This window comes from Venustampulla echinocandica (assembly GCF_003357145.1).
Source record: "Venustampulla echinocandica strain BP 5553 chromosome Unknown scaffold_2, whole genome shotgun sequence".
Taxonomy (NCBI): Eukaryota; Fungi; Ascomycota; class Leotiomycetes; order Helotiales; family Pleuroascaceae; genus Venustampulla; species Venustampulla echinocandica.
Window position 1 is genome coordinate 2597953 of NW_022474207.1, and position 13545 is coordinate 2611497.

The 13545-nt window shown below is 47.6% G+C and overlaps 7 protein-coding genes across 7 annotated transcripts; 3 read left to right on the forward strand and 4 right to left on the reverse strand.

Annotated features, from left to right (window-relative positions):
• On the reverse strand, nt 1-1849 carry BP5553_05216 (HAD-like protein; the record flags this gene model as incomplete). Its single annotated transcript, XM_032013839.1, has 10 exons — nt 1-132; nt 256-308; nt 369-398; nt 466-526; nt 577-716; nt 780-904; nt 954-1277; nt 1332-1447; nt 1507-1697; nt 1753-1849. The coding sequence occupies 10 exons, from the start codon at nt 1847-1849 to the stop codon at nt 1-3; spliced, it is 1269 nt and encodes a 422-aa protein (XP_031870439.1).
• Nucleotides 1850-2247: 398 nt separating this feature from the next.
• On the reverse strand, nt 2248-4095 carry BP5553_05217 (Uncharacterized protein; the record flags this gene model as incomplete). The annotated part of the gene is made up of 1 exon (XM_032013840.1): nt 2248-4095. One exon carries the CDS (start codon nt 4093-4095, stop codon nt 2248-2250), a length of 1848 nt encoding a protein of 615 aa, XP_031870440.1.
• Nucleotides 4096-4462: 367 nt separating this feature from the next.
• Nucleotides 4463-5227, forward strand: BP5553_05218 (uncharacterized protein; the record flags this gene model as incomplete). Its single annotated transcript, XM_032013841.1, has 2 exons — nt 4463-4833; nt 4885-5227. 2 exons carry the CDS (start codon nt 4463-4465, stop codon nt 5225-5227), a joined length of 714 nt encoding a protein of 237 aa, XP_031870441.1.
• A 465-nt stretch (nt 5228-5692) lies between these two features.
• On the reverse strand, nt 5693-6533 carry BP5553_05219 (UDP-N-acetylglucosamine transferase subunit ALG14; the record flags this gene model as incomplete). The annotated part of the gene is made up of 2 exons (XM_032013842.1): nt 5693-6415; nt 6468-6533. 2 exons carry the CDS (start codon nt 6531-6533, stop codon nt 5693-5695), a joined length of 789 nt encoding a protein of 262 aa, XP_031870442.1.
• Nucleotides 6534-7121: 588 nt separating this feature from the next.
• BP5553_05220 (uncharacterized protein) lies at nt 7122-9546 on the forward strand (the record flags this gene model as incomplete). The annotated part of the gene is made up of 3 exons (XM_032013843.1): nt 7122-7397; nt 7458-8276; nt 8326-9546. The coding sequence occupies 3 exons, from the start codon at nt 7122-7124 to the stop codon at nt 9544-9546; spliced, it is 2316 nt and encodes a 771-aa protein (XP_031870443.1).
• Nucleotides 9547-10790: 1244 nt separating this feature from the next.
• On the reverse strand, nt 10791-11263 carry BP5553_05221 (Uncharacterized protein; the record flags this gene model as incomplete). The annotated part of the gene is made up of 2 exons (XM_032013844.1): nt 10791-11137; nt 11194-11263. The coding sequence occupies 2 exons, from the start codon at nt 11261-11263 to the stop codon at nt 10791-10793; spliced, it is 417 nt and encodes a 138-aa protein (XP_031870444.1).
• Nucleotides 11264-11691: 428 nt separating this feature from the next.
• BP5553_05222 (Chaperone J-domain-containing protein) lies at nt 11692-12847 on the forward strand (the record flags this gene model as incomplete). Its single annotated transcript, XM_032013845.1, has 2 exons — nt 11692-12235; nt 12288-12847. The coding sequence occupies 2 exons, from the start codon at nt 11692-11694 to the stop codon at nt 12845-12847; spliced, it is 1104 nt and encodes a 367-aa protein (XP_031870445.1).
• Between the last annotated feature and the right edge of the window lie 698 nt (nt 12848-13545).

Sequence of the window (13545 nt, forward strand, 5' to 3'; positions counted from 1 at the left end):
TCATAATCGCCGCACCTTGAAAGCAATTTCGATAATATCTTCAAACCCCTCACTGAGTTTCGGTGGTTGATATCGGGAAGTAAAACTCCTGAACGCCACGCTGGAGAGGATGCTACGCTTCTCGGGATTCATCTATCGGTCTCATCAGTAAAATGCCCGGTCGAACATCGTAAACATTCCCACATGTGACAAAGCTCTGCGTCAGCATCCTTGCCTTGAGATGGGAAGGATGACGGGGGGGTTAAGGGCACATACGCTTTTGTTAAACGCTCGCACAGCATCGTTGTGCTCACAGACTGGCACTGGCGCTGTGAAATGTACACAGCGGATCGGCACGGAATGCTTTGCAGCGAGTGCTACCCACTTACTTCGGACGTCGGAATCAGCATTGGTGTTGTCTGGAGTATATAGAGTCAGTACGCTCATGCCCGTCGCCAGCAGGTGCAGCAGGTATTGCACACGTACCGACGGCCACAGACTTGCCCTCCCTCAAGTATTCTTCCGCTACCTTGAGACACTTCTCCCGCTTCTCAATTATCAGAATGGTGTTCATTGGCAGGATCAGAGAGGACGTACCGTCTTTAGGATATCTTGGTTGATTCTCACGTAGCCCAGAGGTTGCAACATCTTCCAATAGAATGTGGATTTTCCGGAGCCTGGGCTACCACAAAAGATAACGAGGTCCTGATCATTCTTCCGAGTAAAAGATGCGATAGCTAGACGAGAATAAGTTATCGTGGATCAGGCGGTTAATGGTTAAGGGTTACATCTTGACGAACCTTTAGCCGTAGAGTCCGGTAGGTATTCCGAAGGCTCAAAGGTGCGCGTGAATGGTTTCGGCGCCTCATCGAGAAAGTACTCCTCGGGCGAATAAAATTTGATACCGATATTCTCAGCAAAATTCCTATCGTATGTGAGCGCACAATCCATGTAGTGGAGAGTTTGAGCTATACCGATCAGAACATGAGAAATCTTTCGGCCTTCCCGCTTCTGCGTGACGTCCCCCAGCATCGCCAACGAATATTGAATGTTCAAAGTCCACCTCGGACGGTTGAAGGTCGTAGTCATCTAGGATTTCTGTCCACATTCCAGGCCTCGGTTTGCGGTAGATATCCTTTGCTGTAGCTGCGTAGATGCTGATGGGGAGGTCCAGCTGATTGAAGACCGCAGAGACTTTGGCCTTGAACGAGTCAACCTTTGTCTGTAGTGATTTTGGAGCTTTCGAATCTGGTTTCAAAGTTAAGCCCGCCTGGTTGCTGACTACCACAACCCTATACCTAAACCGTCATCAGCTTCTTGGTTTGCTGGTATATTCAGTAAATGAAGCATACCCTTCTTCCAAATATAACTTCCGGAGCCGGCCAGGTACAGAAGGATGCCACCACTTCCAGTCAGCGCTATCAGAGGCGAACCTTTTGCCAGAAGAAGTCTGGATTAGGGTCGAATCCTATGTGATGACCTCATGTTAGAGTTGCTATTGTAGAATAAATACAACACAGTACTTACAAAATCAAATGCAGCTATTTTGTTCCTCTTGCTATCGCCAGCTTTGGTAGTTGAAGCTGAATCATCTGCAGCTATATATTTGCCAACAAGTAGAGTACTAGGTGTATCATCACTGGGGGCCCGTTCCTGCCAGATAATCTTCTCTGGAGGCTTTTGAGAGGTTGGGGTAAAGAACGAGGCAACCGCAGTCTCTGAATATGTATTAGTTGAAACTGAAAATCTAATAAGAACGCCTGAACAACGTACGCGTTGTGGTGGACTGGACTTTACGGCGCAATGGCGGGGGAGAAACTGGTCCGCCGAAAGTGCTGTGTTTGCGCTTTCCGGCCTTGGGGGAAGTCATCATGCCAAGCAGGACGCCTCTACTATGGATCCTAAATCTAACAGCCAGTGTGTCTGGGGCAGAGGGTTTGGATGATCTGATGTTGAACTTGACGCGTGAGGTTGCGTTTGAGTTCTAATACGTGACCTGTGGGGCAAATCGAGTCGCGAAGGAGCGCCAGGTCACATGAGGTATGCTTGCCTTACAAGGGTTTCAAAGGCGAATTTCACACGAGGATTAGATGAAAATTATAGAAACAAGATATAGTTAGATCTAAATGTACTGTATAAGTGATACATTGGGCTAGAGACTAAAATATCGAGTCAAAATTTGTGAAATGTAGCTAAGCGCTCGAGTGCTAACTCTTGCTAACAAGTATTAGGCGATACATATACATTGTAATGACTGGCTTAAAATATTTACAACGATCCTAGAATCCAATCATGACGTGCCTCCGCCATATCCTTGGCCTCAAGCAGAGGGCGCAAGGTACCCAGAACGAAATCTAATTCTAGCTCGTCAGGCTGCCACTTCTCTCTCACTTCTTCCCAAACGGCCATCGTTCTGGACTTTCCCGAGCACTTCGCAAAAGCATTCAACGCCCATGTCACCATCCATCTATTAATGTACAAGTCATTAGTATCGCCATCTATTGCTCGAAGGAACGTCCGCCAAACACTTTCGAGTCTCTCCTCAGTCCACTCGGTATACCGAATCCCGCCATGGATAGCAAATCCTTTCAAAAGTGCCAGGAATAATGCCCCATGGACGGGTAATCCAAACGATTTCATTTCTTCCAGGAGTTTGGCTGCTTTAGACAACTCGCCAGCTTCAACAGCAAAGTAGTTCACCAAAATCCGATAGGTGTGAACGTCTGGAGCGATAATAGACCTAATTTGGAACCTCTCCCTCTTGTGTGGGTCGATTTTGATCTTCTGTGCCATTTGTTTTAATGTCCGGGTTATTCGGCGCTGTTTGATGAAGTCATTGGGAGGTAATCGAGGTTCTGTCTGCGAAAAATGTATCTTCTTCATCCGCTCGTATATATTCTCTGCTGCATTCGGTTCACATGAGGAAATGAGGGCGGATATCATTGAATTCAACACAACGGTGTCGACGACCTCTCCGGCGTCTACAAGGGTCTTGTATGCCGCCCGAGCACCATCGCCGTCTTTCTTCAATCCATGATAATGGATGAGACTGACATGATGAAAGCGATTGTATTCGAGGCCACGAGCCGCCATTTCGTTATAGACCATATCTGCAAGGGTAAACTTGCCAGCCTTACAGGCAACATCAAAGAGGATATTGAAAGTAGCGTCGCTCGCTTTAACCAGAGCTACCTGTTCCATCTCTTTCCATAAGTTCAATGCAGCTTCAACCTCAACCTCTGTTGATCTAGCCACATACCGGGAAATGAAGGATATCGCACTATTCCACTCCGTTGTTGATAGGGGTATAGCCGAGTTCTTCATATCATCCACGACGGATAGATATCTAAGCATCGAAATTTCGTCTTTACGCTCCACAGTGGACAAACATCGAAGCAATCTGTGTCGAACTGTAGCCTCAAGGTACGGTGCTCGCGGCTTCGGAAGTTCTCTGTACAATTGGTACGCTATCTCAGGATCCCCATAACGATTTGTAATCACCTTGTCCAGCTCATTGAGCTTGATCTTCGTCTGCGGATCCGCAGGCCACGCCTGGTATACAGGGGGCCATTCGTCTTCAGCCTTATCAGAAACAGTAAGATGAGGGCCGTCGGGAGGCTGATAACGGCTCGGACGTTTGGTAAATGGTATTTCATCTGCAAAGGTAAAGGGCTGTCCATCGTACTGGTCCACCAATTCCATAAGCTCCTCTCGCGTGTGATTCGGCTGCGCGAGAAATCCATCGTCCTCTTCCTCTTCCTTCCGACATTTCGCACCTCCGGTCGATTGCTGGCGCCGGAAAGGAGTGTTGTGCGCCAATTCCCTGCCAATTGATATTTTTGGTCTCTGGGATGAGAAAAATGGGGGAGACTGGGGTTTCTTTGGATTGTGCTTGTAGCAATTGCCAGCGCTGGCTAGGGAGCTTATGAACCAAGCTTCGAGTCCTGGAGCAGTGTTTAATATCATTTTGGAGGCGGCTTGACGGCGGCCGCTGCGTCTTGGACGAGGCCATCGATTCTGGAACTCGATAGGATATAGGAAGGATAGCGCTTGTCGGGGGGCTACCTTTGAGGCGACGGAGGCAGCCGTTGAGGACGAGGTACAGAGGACGGACATGAGCCGCCTGACATTGTGAGATGCAGTCACTGTCACTGCAGAAGCATAGGGGCTATGATCCCAATACAGATACCCCCCAGGTCTCTCTCGAATGGCGACTGTGAAAGGGGCGGTGTTTTGGTGTTCAAACCGTTCTGCGAAATCCTGAGCTACCACAATTCTCGCGACAAGTTGAGACGGAAATTTAGTTCGCGGTCCGTGCCAACCCCGTCCGAAATGTTCTGACGAACGGACAACCTCGCGACCATCTCAAAAAGCTCCAGCTCCCAGCCTGTGTCTTGATACGGAATGTATGTGAGCAGCCTTCGATTATCTGTATACGCCAAACTAATTCCATAGCAGTGGTCATCAATTGTCATTCGTCAAGATGGGAGGCCGCAGTCTAAGGCCCGCGAGAGTGTACCAAACCGCATCACGTCTCCTAGAAGCCAACAGCACAAGTCAACCGCCAGTATGGTATAACACTATTGGATCGATTCCTCCTGGAGAGATCTTGACCCGGACACAGCCTGCTCAACATCGGGCACAGAAGCACAATTCTCGAATCCGGAAACCGAGCAAGATGTTCCAACCGCAGATAATCGAGTATGAAGAGGATCGATTGAGACGGCAATTCCACAAAGACCACCCCTGGGAGCTAGCAAGGCCTCGGGTAGTACTGGAAAATGATGGACGAGACGGGCAAAAACACGACTGGTCCAGGATACGGCAACCAGGAATGCCTTTAAGCGGGGAGAGGTGAGGATATACAAATGTCTCGAGGCCCCAAATGTTCTAACGAGTTTTCAGTGTCGTACAAAGGCAACTCTGGCTTATGTATAATGGGAGGAGCAAAGCCGAAGCTTATGATATTGCGCGGAAGGAATTCTATGCACTACGACACGAGGAAGAGGTTGAACGTCGAGTCGCCAAAGAGGAGGCATTATGGACTGGCGCATACTTCGGCAAAGGGGTTTTGGAGGTTTCGATGGGATTGGAAGACAAGATCTATGCGGATTGGATGGAGTGGGCGACGAAGAATGTTGGGGAAATGGACAGGCTGCGAGAAGCTGCGTATACGAGTGTCCCAACGCCTGATGATGCAGTAGAAGAAGACGTGGATCCTCTTGCTGAAGAACCCGGATTAGTATAGGAAGAACATGTGGCTTTGAGTTTAGAGCTCGGAGCTCTTCAGTGTAACATTTTAGGGGAATGTACTTATATTATAGTATTGTTGTCCCCTCTTCGAGAGGCGGCCTCCAACTGTGAACCTAACGTGACCAACATCTGAAAGTTCATTTCGTTACTATAAACATTTGCTAGCCTTTAGATTTCTCAGTGAATCAGGGGCAGTTGGTCATTCAGAATATCATCGGTTTATAGTCAGTCGGTCCACAAAGTTGAAAGAAGGGACATTATCCAAGGTGGCTTCTAGTGTGTTAATGTGTTGCTTCCATGGAATTTGGGCTAGGTATGCGTAGTAGCTCCCTATGAAACGAATAAAGAAGAATAATGATTAAACACGGGATCTTATGCTTAGCTGCTAATTTAGCAAACTTATAGAATAGCAATGGCTATGGCAAAAGTAGAAAAGCTAGAGTATCAGTAACTAGACTCACTATTCGACCAGAAATCCGCCCCACTCTACTCTCTTCCTTCCAGTACCGCCATTGATCGCTTTAGATAACGCCTCCCACTGTACAATGAACCTATCACAGACTCGAAGGCTCAATAAAATCTTTCCACTTAAACTCAACGTCTTCACTCTCGCCCAGCTCTCCACATAGATTGTCTTCATTGTCCATAGCGGCGCTACACCAATATATTTCAACAACATAGCAGCCAAAGCGACTATGACTGCCGTGGCAGGTCCATTTGTGAGGATAATGTCTGGAAACGCGCCTGGCGACACCTTGGATTCCCTAGCTGTCTCGCATAATACTCGCAAGCAACCAACCAAGCACCACAACGAAGAGAACGGTGCAGTATAAAGAGGCTGGTGTATTTTTCTTGCTCGCGGTACAACTTTGATATCCCATACTCCCGTCACAGGGTCATCCTCTCCGCTAGTGGTTATACGGATCCCTGTCGCGGTGTATTTCGTTTGGATACGCTTTTCGATTTCGAAGGCTTTGCTGGAGGAGAACCCGTCTCCAGAGGACACAATGTAGGTACGATGCTTGTATCTCCGGGGGTCTACATCTCGCATGAGGGACATCATCTCAGCAGTATGCCCCCCCGAGCCCAGGACTATTACCATATGCGAGGGTGTAGTCTTGGGATATTTGACATGAGGATTTCGGTGGGGCTGGATAGTAGAAAATATATAAAGGAGTCGGAGCTATACGGTACACTATTAGTGAAAGGATAATATATTCGGGTGTTTATCTTACAAATGCCGTAGTGATTGCGAGGACAATCGCAGCTACAAGCAGACGTAAGGCTGAGATAGTGGCCATGTTGACACGAGGCTGAAATAGTAAGGTTTCTGGATGCGATAATCTCTGAGTGGGCGACGTGGACGGGGATAGAAATCATAGGTTCTTGCGACTGCGATCAGAGGTATAGAAATAGGATTGCATGGTGGTAAGTAGCTGTCTCCATCTAGGAGGGTTTTTTTAGGTGAATGTGTGAATGAGAGATGTCGTGCAAGTGCGATCTCTCTCCATCCGCCGAACCCCATCTTCTCGCCTTGACCACATACAAAAATATGACCACCTCCGTATAGTTACTTAAAAATATCATTAATCGAGTACGCAATAACAGTCTTACACTCTCACACTCTCACTTTCCCTTCTTGCATTTAGAGGACAAGAGCATTACTATTGTTAAGACGCGTGTGTTATTGTCAGAGAACCGTTAGTATTGTGCACTGCAGTTGAGCTACAAGAAGCTTTCTTAGACGCAATTGAGACACTCTCATTATGTTTCTCTACCCCTCATGAGTTCATTCTATCCTCTTTCTATTTCTCTCCCTTTCATGGTACTTAGTTTCTCTATATTTGTTGTTGATCCCTCCTCTTCAGGCCCTGTTTCAAGGCATCAACATGCAGCAGCCAATCCGTCACCGCCAATCGAAGGCTGCCAAGGGTTCAGCCATGGACGGCAGAATTGTCACACGCGCAGCGCCGTCAGCACCGTCAGTTCCTCAGTTTCAGTATTTTTTCGACGCAGCGACACCAAGTCATGGACCTATGGCTCCCTCTCTCCGTAGGAAGAACCTTGTGTGCTTCTATTGCAACAAGAAGTCCGGCATCAAATATGACGGGCTCATTACGAAGTGGGAATGTGGCTATTGCGACTCGATGAACTTTTTGGATGAGGTACGTACAGGCCCAACTTATTTATCACCGTAATAGATTCAATGTTAACGCGTGGAATAGAATGGTGAAATTACAGATCCTCCTGTTGCTACAGACTATGCCGCACCTGCCAAACGCCAATATGCCATTCCCGGGCCAGATTCTCCACCTGCTTCCCAAGAGTCCGATGTGACACTCTTCTGCCAAACATGCCTGAAGAACCAGCATTTATACACATCATCACTTGCTCAGTACTATGTGGAAACAGACCCGGCACATCCTCAGTATCGAGAAATGGAGCGGAAATACTTCAAATACAAAGAGGACCTTGAAAGACGGTATCCTCAAGTTTGCGAAGATTGCGAACCAAGGGTCCTCGAGCGGATGCGTCAGGCCGGCAAGATCGCCAAATCAGATTATCTTAGGCAATTGATGCAGAAGTCTCGATCGAGAAGGACGAAGGCAAATTCTTATAGCATATCCTTCGTCGATACAGGGCGGCTTCTTTGGTATGCAGGTCTTTTGGGGCAGTTTATGTGGAATGGCATAGCGCTACTTGCAGCTGCTCAGCTCAGCCCACTACCAGCCCTCAAACCCTACCTTCAGCCGACTCTGCTCTCCTTGTTTGGCGCTCTGATATCCGCGGCAACCTCAAGCCCTTGGGCATGGTGGAGTCTATGTTGCACCATTTCTTCACTATGGTGGAACCCCAAGTTTAAGGAAGCCAACAGGGGCTTTATGAACCACATAAATGGATTCGCGAACTGGTACAAATTCCAGGGCATAATGGTGGTAACTCGTTCGCTCACATATCATATTATGGGAACGGGGGTCCTCGCGGATCCTAACAGTGAAGCTACTATTGCAGCTCACATTGTTTCACTAGGCTTCAATGCTGCGGTAAGTATCTCCCTACGCCTCCCAATGTGCCTTCACTAATAAAGTATAGTTGGCTATTATGGCACAACGCTCCCTCAAGGTTGACATGACCCCTCTCTGGACTTCCACACCTGAGAAGCTTGCCTACGTCGGACCAAGGTCTATGTCTAGCAGCCCCAGCCAGGACATGGGCGGAATGAGCTCTGCCCTCGATCAGATAGGTGCAGCCCCCTCGACGAAACATCGCCCTCTGTCACCACTGTCACCTTCATTGTGGAAACCGTCCCCCACTTTGAGAGAGCGTCCCACACCTTCCCCATCTCTCAGTCTTTCGAAAACTCGGGAAGTCTTTCCTATAGCTAGAACAACCCCGTCTCTACTAGATATGACTGAAAGTGAAGCGGCACATTACCTTAAGACGGGGCAAGTCCCAGTTCATATGCAACAACGCAATGATCCGGATATCCAATCAGAGATGGACTGGTCTCCATCTGCCCCCGAAACGCAACATCGTGCATTTAACCCTGCCCGCGCCCGGCAAGTAAATGCGGAACCCCAGCCATTCGGACAAACTCCTGTTCATGATCAGCCATCTCCATTCTGGTATAAAGTCCCACCAGCGCCAATAACACCAGCTCACCGACTTCGAAATCCTCCAAATCAACCGCGATTACGAGTCGCTTCTCAAGAGACCAAGGATAACTTTTTCAATAGCGTGACTCGGAGAAATTTGGATGTGGACTCAAGTGCTGGAGAAACGAAGCTTGTTGAGAACATCAAACCACGCCAGCATATTGAATTTGCTCCGCCCAAATTCTTTCCGCCAAGCCCCCCTCAAGAGGCCGGTGATGATTTGGCGGATCTTTTCAACAGCGCCTTCTCACTAAGTAGCACTGAGAACGGTCGTCAGAAAGCCTCAGTACAGGGCGTTCGTATGCGTCATTTATGCCAGGCTCTTGTCCTCTTATTTGGGCTCTTGCTCTGGAATTATTATCACTCGCACCCATCTGAGCATGCTAAGAATGTTTCTCTGGTGGTCATGGTCGCCGCTCTCTTCATCGGAGGACGCACAATACTCGATAATACCGTCTTTGCAGAACCTACAGGGCAATCTACTATTGTCCAGGCGCTTTGTACTGGTCTGGGCAGTCTTGAGTTCATGGGGGCTTTATATGGAATTGTAGAAATTGTATATGGAAGAGGGGACTGCTCGAATTGTGCTTCACTCGGGAACATACTGGTTGCGGGTACTTTGATTCATGAGTTGTGGCTTGCGTCGTTTGGACGCTGAAATGGAGTAGTTGTACATATCGTTGTTTGATGAACCGTGGTGGAGCATTATATATTTGCCTGCTTCTTAGCTATTCGGAAGCGGGCGTATTCGGCGTTGTGGGTTATATTAGGTTGCATTACATAGGGGAGGTTATCGAGTATTAAGTAGGGAACCACGAGCAGAAAAGTCAGCGGACGGAAATAACGGGAGAAATATATTGCCAATAACGAAGGCAATTTTACCTCGATGAAGTCTTTTGCATACCTATAGTCGATGAATCCTTGTGAGCATCGAATTTGGGCTCTAATTAGGGTGCTTTTTTCTCGTCGAGAACGGATGAAAATAGTGGAAAGATCTGAAAGGCTTCAACACAGTTTGCACTTGTATTATTTCTACAGCTTAGAATCTTATATTTATGCAGATTACCTCCCCTATCTATTTGTAGGCATCCATTCGACGCAGGAATTTTGAACGGCTATTAAGTTTGATGGGAAGCTAGCCCGGTTTGGCGGCCAAACTATGCCTTGGTCGCTTGATCACTTGCCAATCGCTACTATATCTTCTAGGGCCCTGATTGAACTTCAGAAGGCTCATGTCAAAAATAAAAAGGGGAGGAAGTGAGGTTTTTAGCGACCAAAACCCCTCCTTAAATATATATGGCCAAACAAGCAAATATCCTTTAACGAGTACAAGGGCGTGGCACTTGGTCAAGTGTGTTCTGGTCAAATTGTACTTCGTTATCGCCAGGGACGATTGGGGAAAAAAAGGAAATAACAACAAAGCAACAACGAACAAAAAACGACAAGAGATGTAGGCAATCGACACCGGGCCGAACTCTTTTGCCATTTTAAACTATTTTTTTTCTTCTAGAAAAATAGAAAACGCGATGTAGGATTAAGTTGAATTTATTTCGCGATCCCCCTTTTGTTTTTGTTGTTGGTTTTGGCGAGGAGGATGGACAGACCGGTTGGTAGTCACCGCCTACAACCCGCATAATTACCACAGGAGGTGCTGGAGGTCGCTTCCACCCCGTGATCGAGTAGTCCCAGGCGCGATAGCTATTCTTCCGGATCTCATAGCGGCGAGACACTAAAATAGATCCTTCTATAATGATGGTAGGGCGGACGATGTATTTGACGTTGTGAAGTTGAAAATCCGGTTCGTTCAGTAGCCTCGTAGTCTTACAACAATGCCCAGCTTTGTACAGGGCCCTTCTTCCCTCCTATAGATTATAATCATACATGTCCAGCCCCGTTGCGGCCCTAAATCGTTCTCTTATCGAGCTCTGACCGGTTTCCAAAGGCATAGGTAACCCCACCACCGACTACATTACATCCAGCAAGCATCATCGCACTGCCTCTCGTCAGACCTCTCGCGCTGAATCGACTAGACACCCTGTTTCGTCCCGAATTCTTCCTCCTACTCGCTAATAAAAGATATAGGCCCGACCACGCAGCTGTCATGCCTGCGGAATCCACGACGAAGGAAGAGAGATTCAGATAGGAGCCGAAGAGGAGTAGTGGTGGGAAGAGCATGGGTAATGGCTGGAAGGGTTTCGCATGGAGGGCTGTTATGAGAGTTGCTAGGAGGGCTGGAGGTAAGGATGACTCTGTGGAGAATGTTAATACGTAGATATATGTAGTATTACTGAAGGAATTGACATACTGCCCCAATTCATTGGATACGAGAGGATGGTTCTTTTAGTCTTTTGAACGTCTTCATTTTCGGTTGACATTTTGACTTGCTATGGGCGATATTGAAATAAGCTTAGTCCCTACTATGAGTAGGAATTGAGTATTTTTCGGTCAAGATTCACCTTTCAATGGAGATATTCGACTAAATATTTCGTTCCGAGGTGGTAGAGAAGCTTCGATGACGGAGTCTCGGAATTTCAACATCACGTGCATACTCGGATTGCGTTCCTCGAGGATCCCTGTACCCCTGTCATTACATTCAACGTACTATGTGTTAGCTAAGGACGAAACCAGAGACCGCCTTCGCGACACAGGCTTCCGTCGCCGTGGCCAGAACAAAATCAAGCTACCAAGCAACCACCGCCACAGCGTCGCTATCTCGTTTTCCGGTTTCAACTGCGTTCTTATATTCACCCCCTTCGCCTTGCCTTCACAGATTCATTGCCCAAAGAAGAACAAGGGCGGCGCAATGCCCTCAGCAACAGCTTCTGGTGCTGATGCCAAGGGGAACGGGACAGCAAAAAATCGGGATCATAATCAAGGGAACCAAGACAGGACATACACACTCGATCAGAAGGCCGCCGTTATACGTGTACGAAGATGCCAGCCGACGGCGTTTTACGAAATTTTGGGCCTGGAGACTGTCAAAACCACGGTCACAGATACGGAGATAAAGAAGGCGTATAGGAAGATGAGTCTGCTGACGCATCCGGATAAGAATGGACATGAACACGCAGACGAGGCATTTAAGATGGTGAGTAGGGCCTTTGGAGTGCTAGGTGACAAAGAAAAGAGAACGAAATACGATAAATACGGCGGGGATCCAGATAGTAGATTTGGAGGAGGATCGGCACCGCAGAATCCGTTCTCCGGATTTGGTCAACGGGCGTCGAGAGGGCCGGGAGGAGCAGCTGGTGGTGGATCGATGTGGGAGGAGGAGATAAGCCCGGAAGAGATGTTCCAAAGATTCTTCAGTGGCGGGATGGGAGGAGGTGGGTTTGGACCCTTCGGTGGTAAGTTTGCTCTATGAAAAGATTATGGGCCCAGGCTAATGAATCCCTCAAGGTGGTGGAATGTTTGATAATGGACCGGGATTTGTCTTCAACTTAAATGGCGGCCCTGGTGTTAGGGTGCACCAGTTTGGAGGAGCCAGGCCTCGAAGGAGACCGCGAGATCCGAATGCGCCAGAAGAACCTGCACCTTCGCTGCAAAGTATCTTGACGGGGATTTTACCACTCCTACTCATTTTCATTCTGCCGCTGCTATCCTCTATCTTCTCCGATTCGGATTCGTCAAGCAGAGGCCCTACAATGATATTTGATGGTCCCGAACCACCACAGACCTTGGCTCGCCATTCAAGGAACTATAAAGTCGAATACTGGGTTAATCCCGTTGAAGTGGAAAATTTTACACCTCGAAATTTCCAATCACTAGATCAGAACGCGGATATCCAGTATGTCCAAGAGCTGAGGATCCACTGTGCCCAAGAGGAGGAGGCTAGGAATAGGTTGGTCCAAGAGGGCCAGGGATGGTTCTTCCAAGATGCAAACAAGATAAACAAAGCGCGCTCGATGGAGATGAGGAACTGCAAGAGGTTATCGGAATTAGGGCAGAGAAGGTCTTGATACGAGAGGTACTGCGTTGTACGTTCGTTGTATAACTTGGGAATAGTTAGGGAGCATGGCGTCTGGGGTTACAGCATTTTTGCGCCGTTCATATGTCGCTGGTTTCATGCGAGTAAAGGCATAATAGATAAACCTTCATTGTAAATTTTCTGGCATAACTGGAGAAGCCTCTTCCCTCCACAACCTTATTAGTTTGATGCAATGCCCTAAATACAACGCAAGATTCAGAATCGTCAATCGCGCGCTTGGTGAGAGGCATTAATTGATCGGTATCTCAAAAGTGGAGTGAGCATGCACTATATATGACATTGTAGGTCGTCCTTCCCAACCAATCCATTATAAACCCCCTACGCAATAATCGAAGCTGTTGAGGGGACTGCTAGGATAGGTAAGGTATATAAGGATATGTCATAATTCCAAATAACTTAGCTTCCTGAATGAATACGAAGTAGGGTCTCTCCTTAATCCAGGTAAAATAGGGTGCGAATAATAAGGCAAGGCCCCAAAAATAGGCTTCTATGATAGTGGATTGTAGTTTAATCCCATCTTTGAGTTCCTACCTTAGGTACCTAAGTAGGTAGGTAGAGAGCAATCACTCTGCCGCTGTGCCACTATATACGAAGGGTGCACACCGTCCTACGTTGGTCACAAAGAGCTTAACCATTTATATATCTTACAGTGTATTGAAGATATTCTTA